This window comes from Triticum dicoccoides, chromosome 3B (genome assembly GCF_002162155.2).
Source record: "Triticum dicoccoides isolate Atlit2015 ecotype Zavitan chromosome 3B, WEW_v2.0, whole genome shotgun sequence".
NCBI classification, from domain to species: Eukaryota; Viridiplantae; Streptophyta; class Magnoliopsida; order Poales; family Poaceae; genus Triticum; species Triticum dicoccoides.
In genome coordinates this window covers 691054668-691071112 of record NC_041385.1, presented here as the reverse complement: position 1 = coordinate 691071112, position 16445 = coordinate 691054668, and the positions used below count along the sequence as shown (strand labels likewise).

The window sequence follows — 16445 nt, the reverse complement described above, 5'->3', positions numbered from 1 at the left end:
TGGCTTATTCTGGATGGGTCTATCCCCATCTTGCGGACGGTGTCCTGATATATCAGATTAAGACTACTGCCACCATCCATTAGGACTCGAGTGAGATGGTATCCATCAATTATTGGGTCGAGCACCAAGGCGGCCGATCCTCCGTGCCGGATACTGGCCGGGTGGTCCCTGTGATCAAAAGTGATCGGGCAGGCCGCCCAGGGGTTGAATTTGGGGGCAACAAACTCTGTGTGAGTTGCGTGGACCATGTTTACTGTTTTGACTTCTAGTGGGAATTTTTTCTGTCCTCCGTGTTCGGCTGGCGAGGCTCATCCTCATCTTCACTTGGCGTTTCCCTTCCCTTGTGTTCGGCGTTTAACTTGCCGGCCTGCTTGAAGACCCAACATTTTCCGTGAGTATGATTTGCAGGTTTTTCGGAGGTGCCATGGATTTGGCACAATCTGTCCAGGACTTTATTCAGGCCGGACGGTCCCTCTTTACTGCCCTTAAATGGCTTCTTTCCTTGACCGGGTCGAGAGCCCCTGAATCCGGCGTTGAACGTCGTGTTGTCCGGACTATCGTCATTGTTCCGACGCTTGTGCTTAGTGCGCCGTGGCTTCCCGTTGCCATCTCGAATGTCGGATGTGCCTGGATCACTGGTGCCTCTACGAGCCAACCAGCTGTCTTCGCCCGCACAAAAGCGGGTCATAAGGCTTGTTAAGGCCGCCATCGACCTTGGCTTTTCTTGGCCGAGGTGTCTGGCAAGCCACTTGTCCCGGATACTATGTTTGAAGGCCGCTAAGGCTTCAGCATCTGGACAGTCAACAATTTGATTCTTCTTAGTGAGAAATCTGTTCCAAAGCTTATGGGCTGACTCTCCGGGATGTTGTATTATGTGACTTAAATCGTCTGCATCCGGAGGTCGGACATAGGTCCCTTGAAAATTGGCCCTGAAAGCATCCTCAAGTTCCTCCCAACTACCAATTGAGTTTTCGGGGAGGCTCTTCAGCCAATGCCGAGCTGGTCCTTTCAACTTGAGGGGAAGGTATTTGATGGCGTGGAGGTCGTCCCCACGAGCCATGTGTATGTGAAGGATAAAATCTTCAATCCAGACCCCAGGGTCTGTCGTTCCATCATATGCCTCTATGTTCACAGGTTTGAATCCCTGTGGAAATTCATGATCCAGCACCTCATCGGTGAAGCACAGAGGGTGCACAGCCCCTCTGTATCTGGACATGTCGTGGCATGCTGTCGGCTGTTGTTGCGTCCGATGTTGATTCCGAATTGGTATTCGATCAGTGTGATCGTTGTGGTGACCATAATCTCGCGTCGGAGCATGTCCTATGGATCCGTAGATGGACCTGGCCGCACCGGCCATTTTGTCCAGGAGCTCACGTAAATCGTGTGCGGTATCAGTGGCTGCTTTATCACGGCCATGAAGTGGTTGGTCCGGCCGAATGGTCGTATTGTTCTTTGGCGGAATGGGCGCTGCGGCCTCGTCGTCAAATTCGGGCAGCAGCTTGCATTTTGGGTAGCTCTTTGTGTGGCGATCGTCGCCACATTTTCCTTTAGTGTCTAGCACCTTATTCCATCTTCAGTTGAGTGTATCCTGCGCGGCTTTAAGCCTTTGCTTCTGCTTCTTTAGACTCCTCGCCGTGGCCATAAGCCTTCTGCGGAGGTTATCTTGCTTCAAACGTTTTTTCGGGATGATGAATGCATCGTCAACCAGACTGCCCTCCTCTCCGTAGGCAGTTTGATGAGTTTGGCCCTCGGGATCGCTGTTATCGGGCGTTTGTTCGGCGTGGCCTAGCTCTTCTTGCTCCATCGCTGGGTTCATATTGTTGCCTTCAAAGTCAACCGGAGTGTCATTTTTCCTTGCGCTGTTATCGCTATTTTTACTGTGACTGGACTTAGAGCGGCGCCTACGCCGTCGTTTTTGTTTTTGTCCGAGGGGTTTATCCTTCGTCTTGTCTTTTTTGTCACCGTTGTCTTCCTTAGGCGTGTCCACCATGTAGATGTCATATGATGAAGTGGCGGTCCAGCGCCCCGTGGGCGGTGGTTCCAGATCGTCCCCTGCATCGACGTTCATACCGTCAATGTCGTCGAAGTCGAAACCGAGCATGTCTGTTAGGTCATCGACAGTGGCTATGAAGTGGGTGGTGGGTGGGAGGCGATTTTCTTCGTCATCCGTGTCCCACTCGGGCCGGACATAGTTCGGCCAAGAGTCTTCTGTCAAAGAGAGAGACTTTAATGAATTAAGTGCTTCGCCCAAGGGGGGGTGCTGAAAGATGTCTGTGGCAGTGAACTCCATTACTGGAGCCCAATCGGACTCGATGGGTCTGGGCGCGCGCGGTTCGGAACCCACATCCGGACACAAGTCCGGGGGTCTGATGACGCAGATCTCCTTAACGGCGGAGTCTGTGTTCGGCTCTACCGCCGAAGAGTATGCGGCCTCCGTGGTGGGATCTATCCACCCGTCCTTGGACGATGCGATCTGCCCCGCATTTAGGTCCAGAGCCGCAGCAGGGGCGATCCCGAATACTGTCCGACAGCAGATTTAAGTCGTGCTCGTCGTGACTGTCTGGCGCTCCTGACGTAGGCCCGAATCCATCAAAGATCAAGTCTCTGTGTATATCGGTCGTGTAATTCAAGTTTCCGAACCTGACCTGATGGCCAGGGACGTAGCTGTCGATCTGCTCCAGATGGCCAAGCGAGTTGGCCCGCAGTGCGAAGCTGCCGAACACGAAGATTTGTCCGGGGAGAAAAGCCTCACCCTAGACTATGTTGTTGAAGGTTGGGGGAGCCATCGAGCCTTACAACGACGACACAGAGGAACTCTCAATGAAAGCACCAATGTCGGTGTCAAAACCGGCGGATCTCAGGTAGGGGGTCCCGAACTGTGCGTCTAGGGCTAATGGTAACAGGAGACTGGGGACACGATGTTTTACCCAGGTTCGGGCCCTCTCGATGGAGGTAATACCCTACTTCCTGCTTGATTGATCTTGATGATATGAGTATTACAAGAGTTGATCTACCATGAGATCGTAGAGGCTAAACCCTAGAAGCTAGCCTATGGTATGATTGTTGTTCTTGTCCTACGGACTAAACCCTCCGGTTTATATAGACACCGGAGGGGGCTAGGGTTACACAGAGTCGGTTACAGAGAAGGAGATCTATCATCCGAATCGCCAAGCTTACCTTCCACGCAAAGGAGAGTCCCATCCGGACATGGGACGAAGTCTTCAATCTTGTATCTTCATAGTCCAATAGTCCGGCCAAAGTACATAGTCCGGCTGTCCGGATACCCCCTTATCTAGGAATCCCTCACTTGTCGAGGAAGCTTCGGTCATGCCGGGGTCGGCTATCTTGCGCTAGTTGTTGGGGCAGAGTCGACGTGTCTTGCCGGGTCGGCGAGTCTGGCCGGCCTGCGGGGCTTGGCCGGGTCGAGCGACCTGGCCAAGCGCGTGCCGGTTTTGAGGGGCGGTGCCGGCCCCATTGTTTTTGAAGAGGATCCGGGTTCCGTTGCCTGCCCGGGGTCCATCCCCCCGACAGAAGGGGGGAGGCCGACTTGTGGGGGGCGCCCAAGTAGGATTACTCCTACTTGGGGCGCCCCTTGCTGCCCCTCTCCCTCTCCCACCTATATATATGTGGGGGGGCACCGCTAGAACACACATCATTGATTTCTAGCCATGTGTGGCGCCCCCTCCATAGTTTACGCCTCTGGTCATATTCGCATAATGTTTAGGCGAAGCCCTGCGTGGATCACTTCACCATCACCGTCACCACGCCATCGTGCTGACACAACTCTCCCTCGACACTTTGCTGGATCAAGAGTTTGAGGGGCGTCATCTAGCTGAACGTGTGTAGAACTCGGAGGTGTCGTACGTTTGGTGCTTGATAGGTCGGAACGAGAAGAAGTTCGACTACATCAACCGTGTTAACAAACGCTTCCGCTTTCGGTCTACGAGGGTACGTGGACACACTCTCCCCCTCTCGTTGCGATGCATCTCCTAAATAGATCTTGCGTGAACGTAGGAATTTTTTTGAAATTACATACTACATTTCCCAACAAAGGAACCACACTGGCGCGCACTTTACAACATGGTACTAAAACAAGGTTTACAAAGCCATTGTGGCCTGATTATTATACCAACATCATAGATGGGAGTTTAACGGCAACGGAGACAACAATTAGGGGCAAGAGAGACTTGGTGCAAGAGCACTCCACATGAAACTGGCTGGGAAACTCTCCTAGCAAACAAACATTCTCGCTTCACGCTAGTGGAAGACGGCTCCTCAGGTGGATGTGGCCAAAGAAACAGGCCAATGAGTACTTTTAAAGTAGATAACGAAATAACATATATATCACTAAGCGGAGCAAACCATGGCATACACCTTTCATGAGGATTCATAGCAATCCTAGCTATCATGGCATAGTAAGCTTAGTAAACTTGGTCTAGCAGGTATGATAGAGATAAAACATACATATATAAGTTTGTAATAATTCAAGTCAAACTCAAGATCCTTTCAAGACCATAACCATATTATCATGATCACCAAGATCAATATTTCCATAGCCCTTCGATGCCTAACACTTGTATTTCTTAACATCGCCATTCATCTCTATTTCACATGCTCAACATCTGTCCAAGTTTCTTTTTCCTGCAAAAAAAAACCCCTCCAAGTTCGACAAAGACTGAATAATGTGACTTATCCGGATTCGATGATGGATACGGCTACTCGGATAGTTTTAAACTCTACAGAGGTTGTACATTTTAACCATACAACGAAGCATCCTTTGCAGGGATACCCCGCCAAAATCATCACTAGGCCATACACTAGCAGTAGTGTTTGTTACTTGGCAAATGGTCAATATCACTTCCCCTAGAGCCATCCTTCAGCCTAGGTTGACATTTTGAGCTATTGAATAATGTGTCCAAAACTCAGATGTAATGGAACAGTGGAAAGTATAATTGGTTCATGAGGTGCCATTTTGGGAAGAAAAAGGAAATGGATGCTCTGCTCATTGATTGAACTACGCAACCTCCAGTCTTTGCAATTTGCGAAATGATTTGATGCATGGAAAAGAAGTCCCACCAGTTCTGGTATCTGAAAAATTCTCTAGAGCTACCTCACCTCAGTTACTAACGCTAAGTTACTTCCTGTCGGGGGTATTATGAAAGGGAAAATCCCCTGTGACGGACACAGGATGGACTCAGGGTTCAAAGCCTCCAAAGTCGCCCCCTCTTTCCCGCCCCCGATGGCGGACTGGTTGGCACTCTCGGTCGACGTTTCTTTCAGTACTGAGGATGGCTCAGCTAGGGTAGGCACGATCTTAAGAGATACGCGGGAGGAGTGATCTTCGCTGCTTGCCAAGTGCTCTTCTATTGCGACAATCCCCTAGAAGCCAAAAATCAAGCAATTATGCTAGGCATGAACCTCGCTCTCAATGGTCAAGTCTTCTCATTTTGGTGCAGTCAGATTCTAAGGTAGTGTTGTCTTCTGTATCAGACACTTCGCTTCTCAAGTCAGAGTATGGTAATTTAGTAAAGGAAATTAAAAAATTCTCAGTGGTTAGGGAGTTTAAACATCTGAAACTTTTGAGAGATCAGAACAGGGTAGCATATTCTTTGGCTAATTATGCTCGCATGACCCATAGCACGCTTGTTCGTTGTAGCGTGTTCCAACTTTTATTTCTGATCCAGTATTGGTTGATTGTAACCCCATTGACATTGAATAAAACTCCCCGATTACCTGCAAAAAAAAACTCAAGTCTTTGCACATATTGGCAACATATGGCTAGGAGAAGGTCCATGAATTATTGATTTATCAAATTAATGAAATAATAGTTGCCTTATAATGTGACATAAAAGTGGACGCGGTTGTTTTGATCCCAAGCCATGAGCTCGGATGAACAGTAAAATAAAAAAGGGGAAAATTCGAAGAATTTTTTTTTGTGTGTGACAAACATTGACAAATGTTTTGAGTGATTGCAATGTATCATCATCGGATGACATTCGTGGAAAACATGGCAAAAAAAATCAATGCTCCAGAATGTTATTTTCAAAAGCATTTTGGATCATCAATTTTGTTTTTTCGTCACGTCTTCCACGAATGTCATTTCATGATGAAGCTTTGCAAGCAATGAAAATTTTATAAATGTTTGGAACAAAAAAAAGTAATTTTTTTCTGAAATTTCCCCTTTTTTATTTTATTGTTCACCCGAGCTCACATGGGCTTGGCATCAGAACAACACTTTTGCATAAAAGTCACTTTTTAAAATAGGGAAATAGTATTTTCATAATTCAAATGGAACCAACCTTTGGAATAGATGCAAATGTGGAGACAAATATCATCTCCATAAATTTTTATGATTTATGGAAGAGGAAAAAAGTATTGGTCTGAATTTATGAGACACTTATGGCCACAAAGGAATATTTAATATATGAGAAAATATTTTGCAATTGATGGCATTTTTTTTGTAGACCACTTGCTTCACTCCCACAAATTACATGGGCCAACCCATTCGTGTTTCTTATTTTCCAGATTCCTTTCCCTGTTCCGGTTCTTCTCCGGTTTGTACTTTTTTTCTCTGGTTTTTATTGCGGGTTTTCCTGGATTTTCTTTTTTCTTGTATTCTGCTTTTTCAGTTTTTTTTAAATAATACAAGCAATTTTAAATTATACAAACATTTTCAAAATGGATGTGAACACTTTTTAAATTGCATGAATATCTTTAAATGCATGACACATATAAAATTACATGAACCTTCTTTTAAAATATTTGTTCATTTCAAAACTGCATAAATATTTAAAAAAAATAGAACGACACTATTTAAAGCACATGAACGATCCTTAGCTCGATTCATGTAGTAGATGGCACCGCCCATTTACCCCTTTCATTTCTGTCCATTTTTTAAAATATAAATGGGCCAAGGCCTAAGACATGGCCCGTTAATTCCAACAAATGGTTTATATGTCTATATTATACTCCCTCCGTTCCTAAATATAAGTCTTTGTAGAGATTTCACTAGGTGGACTGTATACGAAGCAAAATGAATGAATCTATACTTAAAATGCATCTATATATATCCGTATATAGTTCATAGTGGAATCTCTATAAAGACTTATATTTAGGAACGGAGGGAATACTTTGTTCTGCCAATAAGCAATTATGCTGTTTGTCACATGTTACTAAGATGCCCCGATATGTATCAATCTTGTGGACGCTTTCCAGTCTCTAGTTTTTTGAAATATGTAAGAATCACAATTGTATTTATTTGTCAGATGGTGTAAACTCACATTTTGTAACGTGAAAATGTAACAGAAAAACAGAAAAACTGTGTTTTTTCTATCAGAATTATGTAGTGGAATTTATAGTTGTTTGAAAGCATGAGCTAGTGCAGATATTAGAACATTCATCATCACTGAAAACAGGCTGTTATAAGTCATAAGCTGTTTGAAACCCATCCTTACAGACAGCTGGCTTATGCATACCCAACCTGTAATGACAAGTATAGTATCTCTCTCAAATAATAAAAAAAACTGTACTCGAGCTGCTTGCTCTTGAACTTACGTAGCCGCCGTCACTAGAAAATTGCATGCACATCGTAGCAGACTGAACTGCCGCGCTGCTTGCTCGAGCAGCGCGAGGCGACCCGTTCCGGGCCAATCGGCTCGGTCGGTCGACGTCGCGCTTGTGGACCAGAAGCTTGGCCCAAAGACACGGCGCAGAACCGCGGTGGAATTCTACAGCTACGCATGCCTAGTCCAGTAGCACCACGAGCCGCGACGACCGGTGGCGGCGCCAGCACGGCCGACGACGAGCGTCTCCGGTCCGGCGGAGCAGCAGCAGCACGTCGACAAAAGCGCGAAACACGTCAGTGCGACGACGTGGCGGTCCTCCATTGGCTGGCACCGTGGCTTGGCCGAGCTTCATTTGCTAACCGCATTAAAAAGTGGGGCCGGCGCCCAGGTGGGGACGTCCCACCCTCGCGGTCGCGGGTCCACCACCGTGGACTTTGACGGGTCGTCGCCGGCGTCCGCTGGCGACCCGGGACGGGGAAGGCCGCGCCGCTCCGGTCCACACCCCCACTCGCCCCCGCAAACAGCCCCCGGTCGTCACGAATTTACAAGGATGCCACCGCGCTCCCAGCACCCGATCACTTGGTTGGTCGGGCCGGAGGGGCAATACCGTGAATAAGCGCCACATCCGCGGGCTGTTGCGGCGCCCCGCGCGCTACAAATATTCCCTTGGCACTGGAAAGCCCAGCAGACGCAGCAGCTCGGCTGGTAGCCACTACCTACTCCTCTTCTCCGGTGAGCCACCGGCGATGGGTAGCAGCCGCCGGCGGGGCGACCGCCAGCTCCTGCACCGCCTCCTCGCGCTCTCGTCGCTGCTCCTGCTCGCCTCCGGGGAGGTCATCTTCGAGGAGCGATTCGAAGGTAGTACTGCTCCCACTTCCCAGCTCAGCCTAGACTTGCTGCTTGCATGCTCCCTATCGCACCTGTATGTACCTGCTGCTATTTCTGTGCTGGTCCTTGCGAATTGGATTGGATTCGCTGCTCCCAAATTCCATTTTGGGCGAGTGATTGATGGGCGCCTGAAAAGTTTCTGTGTCGCCCCCCTGGATTGACCTGTATTTTGTTCATGCCCTTGGGAATTTCTGCTTCCCCTGTTCATGGTTTTTCGGTTCACAAAGGATGTTGACTTCCTTTGAAGATCCGAGCAAGGAATTGAGTGGTTGGAGGTGAGTGATGTAGTGATGTTTCCTGTTGAAGTAACTAGTTCCCTCAGCCTTGACACTGGGTGGGAAGTGTGGGATTGGGTATTTAAGTTGAACTGATGTCTGTGTTCATGGGGAGCATCAGTGTGATGGGAGTGGCCAGTGAATTGCTGACATGGCCTGGTGGTTTGCTTGACTTAGCTGCGATGCCTTGTCCAATACATGAGTTTGATTAAGTCACTGCTGGTTTCTAGTTGTCTCATATGGTTGTATGTTTCAGATGGTTGGGAGACTCGGTGGGTGAAATCCGATTGGAAAAGGAGCGAAGGGAAAGCCGGTACATTCAAGCACACGGCAGGAAAATATTCCGGAGATCCTGATGACAAAGGTTTGCTTTCCCATCCCTCATACTTCTTGTTTAATTGAGGATGATGATGTTTTGGTCGCAAGTCAAACAAACTCTTGCTTAGGACAGCTTAATTCTGGATGCTGTCTGATCCTTTTGTTTTATTCACGTGTTCTAGGCATTCAAACAACAATAGATGCTAGGCATTTTGCTATCTCAGCCAAGATACCGGAGTTCAGTAACAAGGGCCGAACATTGGTGGTCCAGTATTCCATAAAGTTTGAGCAGGAAATTGAATGTGGTGGCGGCTATATTAAGCTAATGTCTGGTTATGTCAACCAGAAGAAATATAGCGGAGACACTCCATACAGGTATGTTATTGCCTACTTCTTGCCCGTTGAATTTCCTGTTCTTACAATGATCCACCATTGCTGTTAGTAAGCTCCTAAGCAGACCCTGTCACTGTTTTGAGCATGTGATTTGAATGTAGTATAGTTGATGAGCAAAGGTCTGTCTCATGTAATTTGTTATATTATAGTATAAGTCCACCTAAGATGCTATGTCTTGCGAATGTCCATCCATGGTTAAGGCGAAATGAATAAATATAAACTGCTTATTTGTTCAGTTTTACTAGTCTACTGCCGAGTTATGCTGATAGCTTTCTCGTGTTCTCTTACGCAGCTTGATGTTTGGGCCAGATATATGTGGGACTCAAACAAAGAAGCTGCATCTTATACTCTCTTACCAGGGGCAGAACTACCCTATCAAGAAAGATCTACAATGCGAAACCGACAGGCTGACGCATGTTTACACATTCATTCTTAGGCCCGACGCATCTTATAGTTTACTTGTTGATAACCGTGAAAGAGAATCTGGGAGCATGTACACTGATTGGGACATCTTGCCTCCTCGTAAAATTAAGGATGTTGGTGCCAAAAAGGTAGCTCACTTTTTACAACTAGAAACGTTACAATGAGAGAATCATCTAACATACATGCATTTTTGCAGCCTAAGGATTGGGATGACAGAGAGTACATTGAGGATCCAGATGCGGTTAAACCTGAGGTTTGTATGCCCATACATTATTATGTGAATTTGATTATTTTACAGTGTATCAAATTGTTTTGTAACGGCTCATCTACCTTGGCCAGGGATATGATTCTATTCCAAGAGAGATTCCTGACCCAAAGGATAAAAAGGTATGAAACTTCCTATCTTAATGAAACTCAAGACATCAAACATTAAGTCACTGCACTTCATATTCCATATTATAAATTGTTTTGACTTATTTGGTAATGCATCATTCAGTTCTAATTTATTAGCATGAACTTGACCCATTTAACCACTTATTTGGCTCTGCATATTTGGTCTTGCTGCAAATGTTTTGCATTTGAAGCATTCTATAGTTACCATCACATAAACTGTGGATGTCCTAGCACATCTAAAGAAACATTCTTACAATGAAGCTCGGTACAACTAAGAACACCAAATGATGACAAATATATGCATGTTGTGTTAATCAGCCCGACACATGGGACGATGATGATGATGGCATATGGAAACCTAGAAGGATACCGAATCCAGCATACAAAGGACAGTGGAAGCGCAAGGTTTGTCTTGTTGCTTGTCCATCAGTTGTTCATAGCTACTTTATTTCTTTGCTAGACTTCATGTTCTCACATCTTCTGCCTACAGAAAATTAAGAACCCTAACTACAAGGGTAAATGGAAGATCCCATGGATTGATAATCCAGGTAAGCAAATAGGAAAACTGGTATTGGACTCGACACTTGATTTTGAAGTGGACCTCTTGTCAAACTTTCAAACAGGCTTTTACCATGAACTGTTGCACTTTTGCAGAGTTTGAGGATGATCCAGATTTATATGCACTGAAACCTCTGAAGTATATTGGAATTGAAGTTTGGCAGGTACCATAAGTTACATATAGTAGTCTTCTGGAGATACATGTTTCATCATAATTATAGATTGTTCTGAATGAAGTACATTTGATGTTGACTTGGAGCTTACTCGTGTGCAGGTAAAAGCCGGCTCAGTATTTGACAACATTCTCATTTGCGATGACCCGGAATATGCAAAACAGGTTGCCGATGAAACATGGGGTGCAAATAAGGAGGTAACCGCACATGTTTACTGAATTAACCCATGCTGCTGATATCCCATAAGCAGTATCTTACCTTTCTGTATATTATAGGCTGAAAAGGAGGCTTTTGAAGAAGCTGAAAAGGAGAGGAAAGCTAGAGAAGATAAGGTTAAAATCTTCAATTAGGAATTGTTATGGGCCATTTTTTTTATGTCCTTGAGGCAGAACCGCAAAAGAATTACTGTCGTTGTGAAAGAAGCTAAACATAACTGCTTGTGTACAGGAAGCTCAACAAGCAAGGGAGGAAGGAGAGCGACGGAGGAGAGAGAGGGGTGATCGACACCGTGGTAGGGACCATTACAAGGACAGATACAAAAGAGTAAGCTGACATACCGTTCGCTTTCTTCCTGAAGCCACCCTAGAACTCTTTGAAGTATCAACTTCTGACTACCACCCTAGAACTTTTTGAAGTCTTATTTGCTGATTCCCTTAACACACCTATTGACTGAGGAATCTATCGACATATTACAAAACCCAAGTCCTTGAGACATTGCTATATGGTAAACAAGTACTCCCTCTGTCTCAAAATACAGGGGAAAAAAGATATTTTGAGACAGAGGGAGTATAATTGAACATGTTCTAATTCTGGTAATCTTGGGAAGCTGTGGTGTGTTGCCTTGTGCTGTAGTGTCATATACAAATGTATCATACAGTGAAACTGTGACTGTGTAAGACATCATATACAAATGAATGCATAATTTACTGACATCCTTTTTGTCTTGTGTTTCAGCGCAACAGAGATCACTGGGATGACTACCATGTAAGTTGTGAAGCATCTCATTCTTTCATTTAATAATTCTAACTCGTGATTTAGATAACATGTGGCTTATAACATTCTTGGTTTCTTGTTCAGGATGAGCTTTGAAGCCCCCCAAAATCTTCAATTCTTCCAAGGAGAAACTGGGTTTTGACACAGACATTGTGTTATAGTTGCTTCAAATAAATGATAATTGAAGTGTTTCTTGTCTCGTGTGAGGGAAACTGATTGAATTGACCACGAAGATCATTCCTATGTAACAGCAGGACAGACAATTCCACTTATCCTGGAAAGTAAAAAATCTTGGCCTTGGCCCTGAAATGCGATGTTGTGTGTGTAGTGTACATGGTCGGTGATGTACTTCCTTTTTGTAAACTCAGAACATTACCTTTGCTGATATAATAAAGAGGTTCCATATTTATTGCATAACACAAACAGCTGCTGTTGCTGACGAGTTCTCACTCGATTTGCATGAAATTTTTTATGTTGCTCCTGTAATCAGCATACACAAACGCCTGCTAGAATTTAGCTTCCCAGGTAGTGAAAAGAAAGCATGCATCCAGGAGAAGCATATATTAGCGTTTCTTTCATGCACTATAAGTTCATACATATCTACACTTGGAACTTCCTTGATTAATTGATTGGTATACCAGAATAGCATCAGAACCGTCTAAACACATTGATGCAAAAGGGGCAAGGCGACTCAGCAGTGTATGGCAGAACAAGTCTGCTGTATACCTGTACTGGCAACAATTCACTATGCGTACTTCAAGACAAATAGAAGGAGCATATCAGTTCTTCATCCAAGCTATATCATCCACATATGAAAAGCAACATCTTAATTTATGGCTTGAGTCTACAGATTAGAATAGAAACAATCTGATATGCACAGCACAAATTCAGTTGTTCTTTTCTACATGCTTCTCATTCCTTTACATGATATCCTCCATAAAAAGATCCCCTTCTGTTCGAAATGAACATGCATCTACAAGTCGAGGTAAGAGAACTCCCTTCACATCTGAGATGACCAAAGAAGCACATACCACCAGGTTTCCAAAACTGAAAGTATAGCATTGTGTCAACATGGTATGGTTTTAATTCTGAAACAAAACATATCCGCACTTCAAAACACAAAAATGGCAATGGCTGGCAGAACAATACTGTCCTACACTTGTACTGGCCTCGATTCACTATCCGAACTTCGAAACAAATAGAATGAACATACCAGTTCTTCATCCAACCTATGTCATCCATATGAAAAGTAATATCTTGGTTTATAACTTGAATCTACACATTAGGATGGAAACAATCTGATATGTACAGCACAAACATTCAGTTGTCCTTTTCCTACATGATTCCCATTCTTTTACATGCTACTTCACAAAAAGGATTCCTTTCTGTTCGAAATGAACATGCATCTGGAAGTTGAGATAAAAGAACTTTCACATCTGATGAAAGAAACCCATAACACTAGATTCTCAAAACTGAAAGTATTGGGTTGTGTCAACATGATACAATTTTACAAGCTGAAACAAGACCTATCAAACATTTCGGTGAGCAGCTCTTCCACACTGAAGGAAGGTCATACAAAATCTGCAACTCCTCTTCCGGGCAACATATCCATTTGCAGAGCCCTGCCATTTCTGGAGGCGACCAAACCAACAGATGGCAACGAGGGATCCGTAACTGGCTCAATCTCGATAAACCTCATCTCCAAAGACCCTGTGCGCTTCAAGCTCAAGACGAAGACAAGCACAATCCACCCAAGCAATGTGACGGCCCAGTAGTTATTCATCCCATGAATCAAACCCCAGGCGATCGAGTACCCAACGATGATCCCGGACAGGTGGCCGATGAAGCTCGCCTGGGGAACCATGATTGACGTGAATATGAGCGATTCAAAGGGCGCGAAGCTGATGGGCAGCGAGAGGACCCCAAAGAGGTTGAGCTTGGACGACGGCTGCTTCGCGGCCAGAATTGTCATCCACCCGAAGACGACGCACGAGTAGCCGACGGCGGTCACCCTCCGGAAGTAGTCCACCTTGAACCTCCGGATCATCACGTGGTAGATCCCGAGAACCAGCAGCCCGGACAGCACCACGAGGACAAGGGTGTAGTGCAGGTAGTACTGCACGCCGAGCCCGGCGGCCTGCCCCAGCTGCTCGACGGCGCCGAGGCTCCACAGCGCGCTCATGTTGAACACCAGGTGCACCACGCTGACGTGCGAGAAGGCGGCGGTGATGAGCCGCCAGTGCTGCCCGCCCTCCACGGCCGCCTCGTAGCTCAGCCCCACGTCCGCGTACCCGATGCCCCTCTTCTGGATGAGGAACCAGATGAGGGAGCAGACGGCTATCACGCCGCTGCTCGCCGGCTTCTCCACTATCTCGTACATCAGAGGCCTCCCCATGTCGCCGGACCTAGCTTCTTCTTCACCCAGATTGCGGCCCTCGATCGGTTGACGAAGATCGACGATGCTCTGTCTGCTGGAATTTGTAGATCGGGGGCAGCGCCTCCCCTCCAAAAGGGGGCGGATTTGGTACTCGCTGATCGAGGAGGGGATCAGTGGCTGGCCTGATGGACGGATCTCTGGCGGAAATCTAGGGTTCCGCGGTCGAATTGAGATGATTGAGGGGTTTGGCGATGGATCGGTGGCTCTGACCTTGGGATTCCGGAGGGGATTCGTTCGAGCCGCTTCTGAAGCGTGGGTGGGAGTCCAATGCCCTAGACTGTTCGAGTTCGACTCGGGGATTTTCCTTTTCTTTTTTGCAACCTTTTTTTTTCAAGAGTACGCAAATGTGTATCATATTTTTATCTTTAGAAGACAGAATTTCAAGTGCAAGAAGACTATAACTTATTATGAACCTCCGACCGAAAGACAAGACCACCTTGAGTAACACAACTACAAAGCAAAAGCAAAAAAAGAGCTTGTCCAAAACCGAGCACCATTGTCGCGTCTCGATCAATGCCGGCCACCTCCAAAGAGCACACCAATTCAGATAGACTTTCCTTGTCGACGCATCATCCACCCTTGATGCCGAAAAGGAGGTGGGAAGTAGATGGCGGGACTTGGCCAGTCCACTAAAGCAACCGTCTTGGACTCGTCGATGATGACGTATATAGCGCCACTGAAGATCACCTTGGACAACGGCGAGCACTGAAAGTAGAGCAACATGGGGCCTCAAGACTCAAAGTAGCGATGTTAAGAACAATGCCATCATGCCGGTTCAACTCCGAACCTAGGCTTTCGCTCGAAGACCACAACCAGGCTTTCGCTCGAAGACCACAACCAATCCTAGGAGCGAGTGAGGGAGATGCCAACATACCTCGGTGACGCCTCCCCGACTATTCAGAACGAACAATGTTGTTTCACAACTGATATAGGACTATAATGCAAAATTAGCAGCATCTCCCGGATCAAACCTAGATGGGTCGGCCTGGCTGGGTGTGGGTTATACGGGTCTGGCACGACACGACCCAACTAGGCACGCGAACTACACAAAGCCATGCGGGCAGGCATGCATGCTGCCTTACCTGGTCCAGGCACGACACTAATATTAAAAGGGGCGGCTCATCGGCACATCTAGCCGTCAGCCCACATATTATTTGGCCTATTGGGCTTCCTATTAGCCTATAAAAAATTAAAAAACTGACGGGTCGTGTCGGGCCGGCACGCGTGCCCAGGCACGGCCGTAGGTGGGCCACGTGCCAGGCACGACCCGATTAACCACGTGTTGGGCCAGCCCAGGCCAGGCATGTGTGCTAACGGGTCGGCCTGCCAGGCACGACTCAGTTGGCTAGGTTTGTCTCGAACCTAGCCATCTGGGCGAGCCCGTCCAGGCCCACTCTTAAGCATGCTGGAATTACACAACCATCGACGAAACAAACCATGCTAACAAGTTCAGCACAACATGTGCACGAGAGCTATATCTCGCCTTAAGCAGCATATGAAAGATGCTCTCACTGAAGGGAATACCACCTAGCACAAGAAACTGGACCGGCCCATTAGCTCACCTATATAAAACAAAGGGGAAAAGGAAAAAAAGGCTTAAGGGGTTCTGAAAAAAGGGCTAAGGAACAAGGATTCCTGGATGAAAGGGAACGATGCATGCCACTGAGTTACAATCAGATTCGTGGTAAATACTAGAGCGCGACCTACTTGAGGGTAAATGAGTCGTTTTTTCATTGGTTTTTTTAGGTATTTTGTTTTAGTTTTCTTTCTTTCTTTTTCATTGATTTTTCTTAGTCATCTTCTCTGTTTTCATTGTTTTTTCCTTTCTTTCTTTTTCTTTGGCTTTATTAATTTTTCCTGTTTTTTCCTTTTGATTCGTTTTTGTTCTAATTTGTATATTTCTTTCATGTTTTTCATTGGTTCTTTGTTTTCTCTCGGGTTGCACTAGTTTTCTATATACATTTTGGTATATATTTAATATATGTTCACTCGTGGGGTGGGTGACCAATTAAATAGGGATTTCTCTGAA

The 16445-nt window shown here is 46.0% G+C and overlaps 2 protein-coding genes across 2 annotated transcripts; one reads left to right on the top strand and one right to left on the bottom strand.

Moving 5' to 3' along the window:
* The first annotated feature begins 8242 nt into the window (after positions 1-8242).
* LOC119277894 (calreticulin-3-like) lies at positions 8243-12402 on the top strand. The gene is made up of 14 exons (XM_037559241.1): positions 8243-8423; positions 8985-9092; positions 9229-9421; positions 9732-9990; positions 10059-10115; positions 10202-10249; positions 10574-10660; positions 10746-10803; positions 10910-10977; positions 11088-11183; positions 11262-11318; positions 11434-11529; positions 11941-11970; positions 12064-12402. Exons 1-14 carry the CDS (start codon positions 8312-8314, stop codon positions 12073-12075), a joined length of 1281 nt encoding a protein of 426 aa, XP_037415138.1. The 5' UTR covers positions 8243-8311; the 3' UTR covers positions 12076-12402.
* Positions 12403-13220: 818 nt separating this feature from the next.
* On the bottom strand, positions 13221-14731 carry LOC119277892 (RHOMBOID-like protein 13). Its single transcript, XM_037559240.1, has one exon. It carries the CDS (start codon positions 14372-14374, stop codon positions 13550-13552), a length of 825 nt encoding a protein of 274 aa, XP_037415137.1. The 5' UTR covers positions 14375-14731; the 3' UTR covers positions 13221-13549.
* Between the last annotated feature and the right edge of the window lie 1714 nt (positions 14732-16445).

Coding starts and splice junctions, on each gene's coding strand:
- LOC119277894 (XM_037559241.1), top strand. CDS start 8,312: ATGGGTAGCAGCCGCCGGCGGGGCGACCGCCAGCTCCTGCACCGCCTC. Junction 10,116..10,201: donor CAGATGCGGTTAAACCTGAG/GTTTGTATGCCC, acceptor TACCTTGGCCAG/GGATATGATTCTATTCCAAG. Junction 10,978..11,087: donor TTGGAATTGAAGTTTGGCAG/GTACCATAAGTT, acceptor ACTCGTGTGCAG/GTAAAAGCCGGCTCAGTATT.
- LOC119277892 (XM_037559240.1), bottom strand. CDS start 14,374: ATGGGGAGGCCTCTGATGTACGAGATAGTGGAGAAGCCGGCGAGCAGC.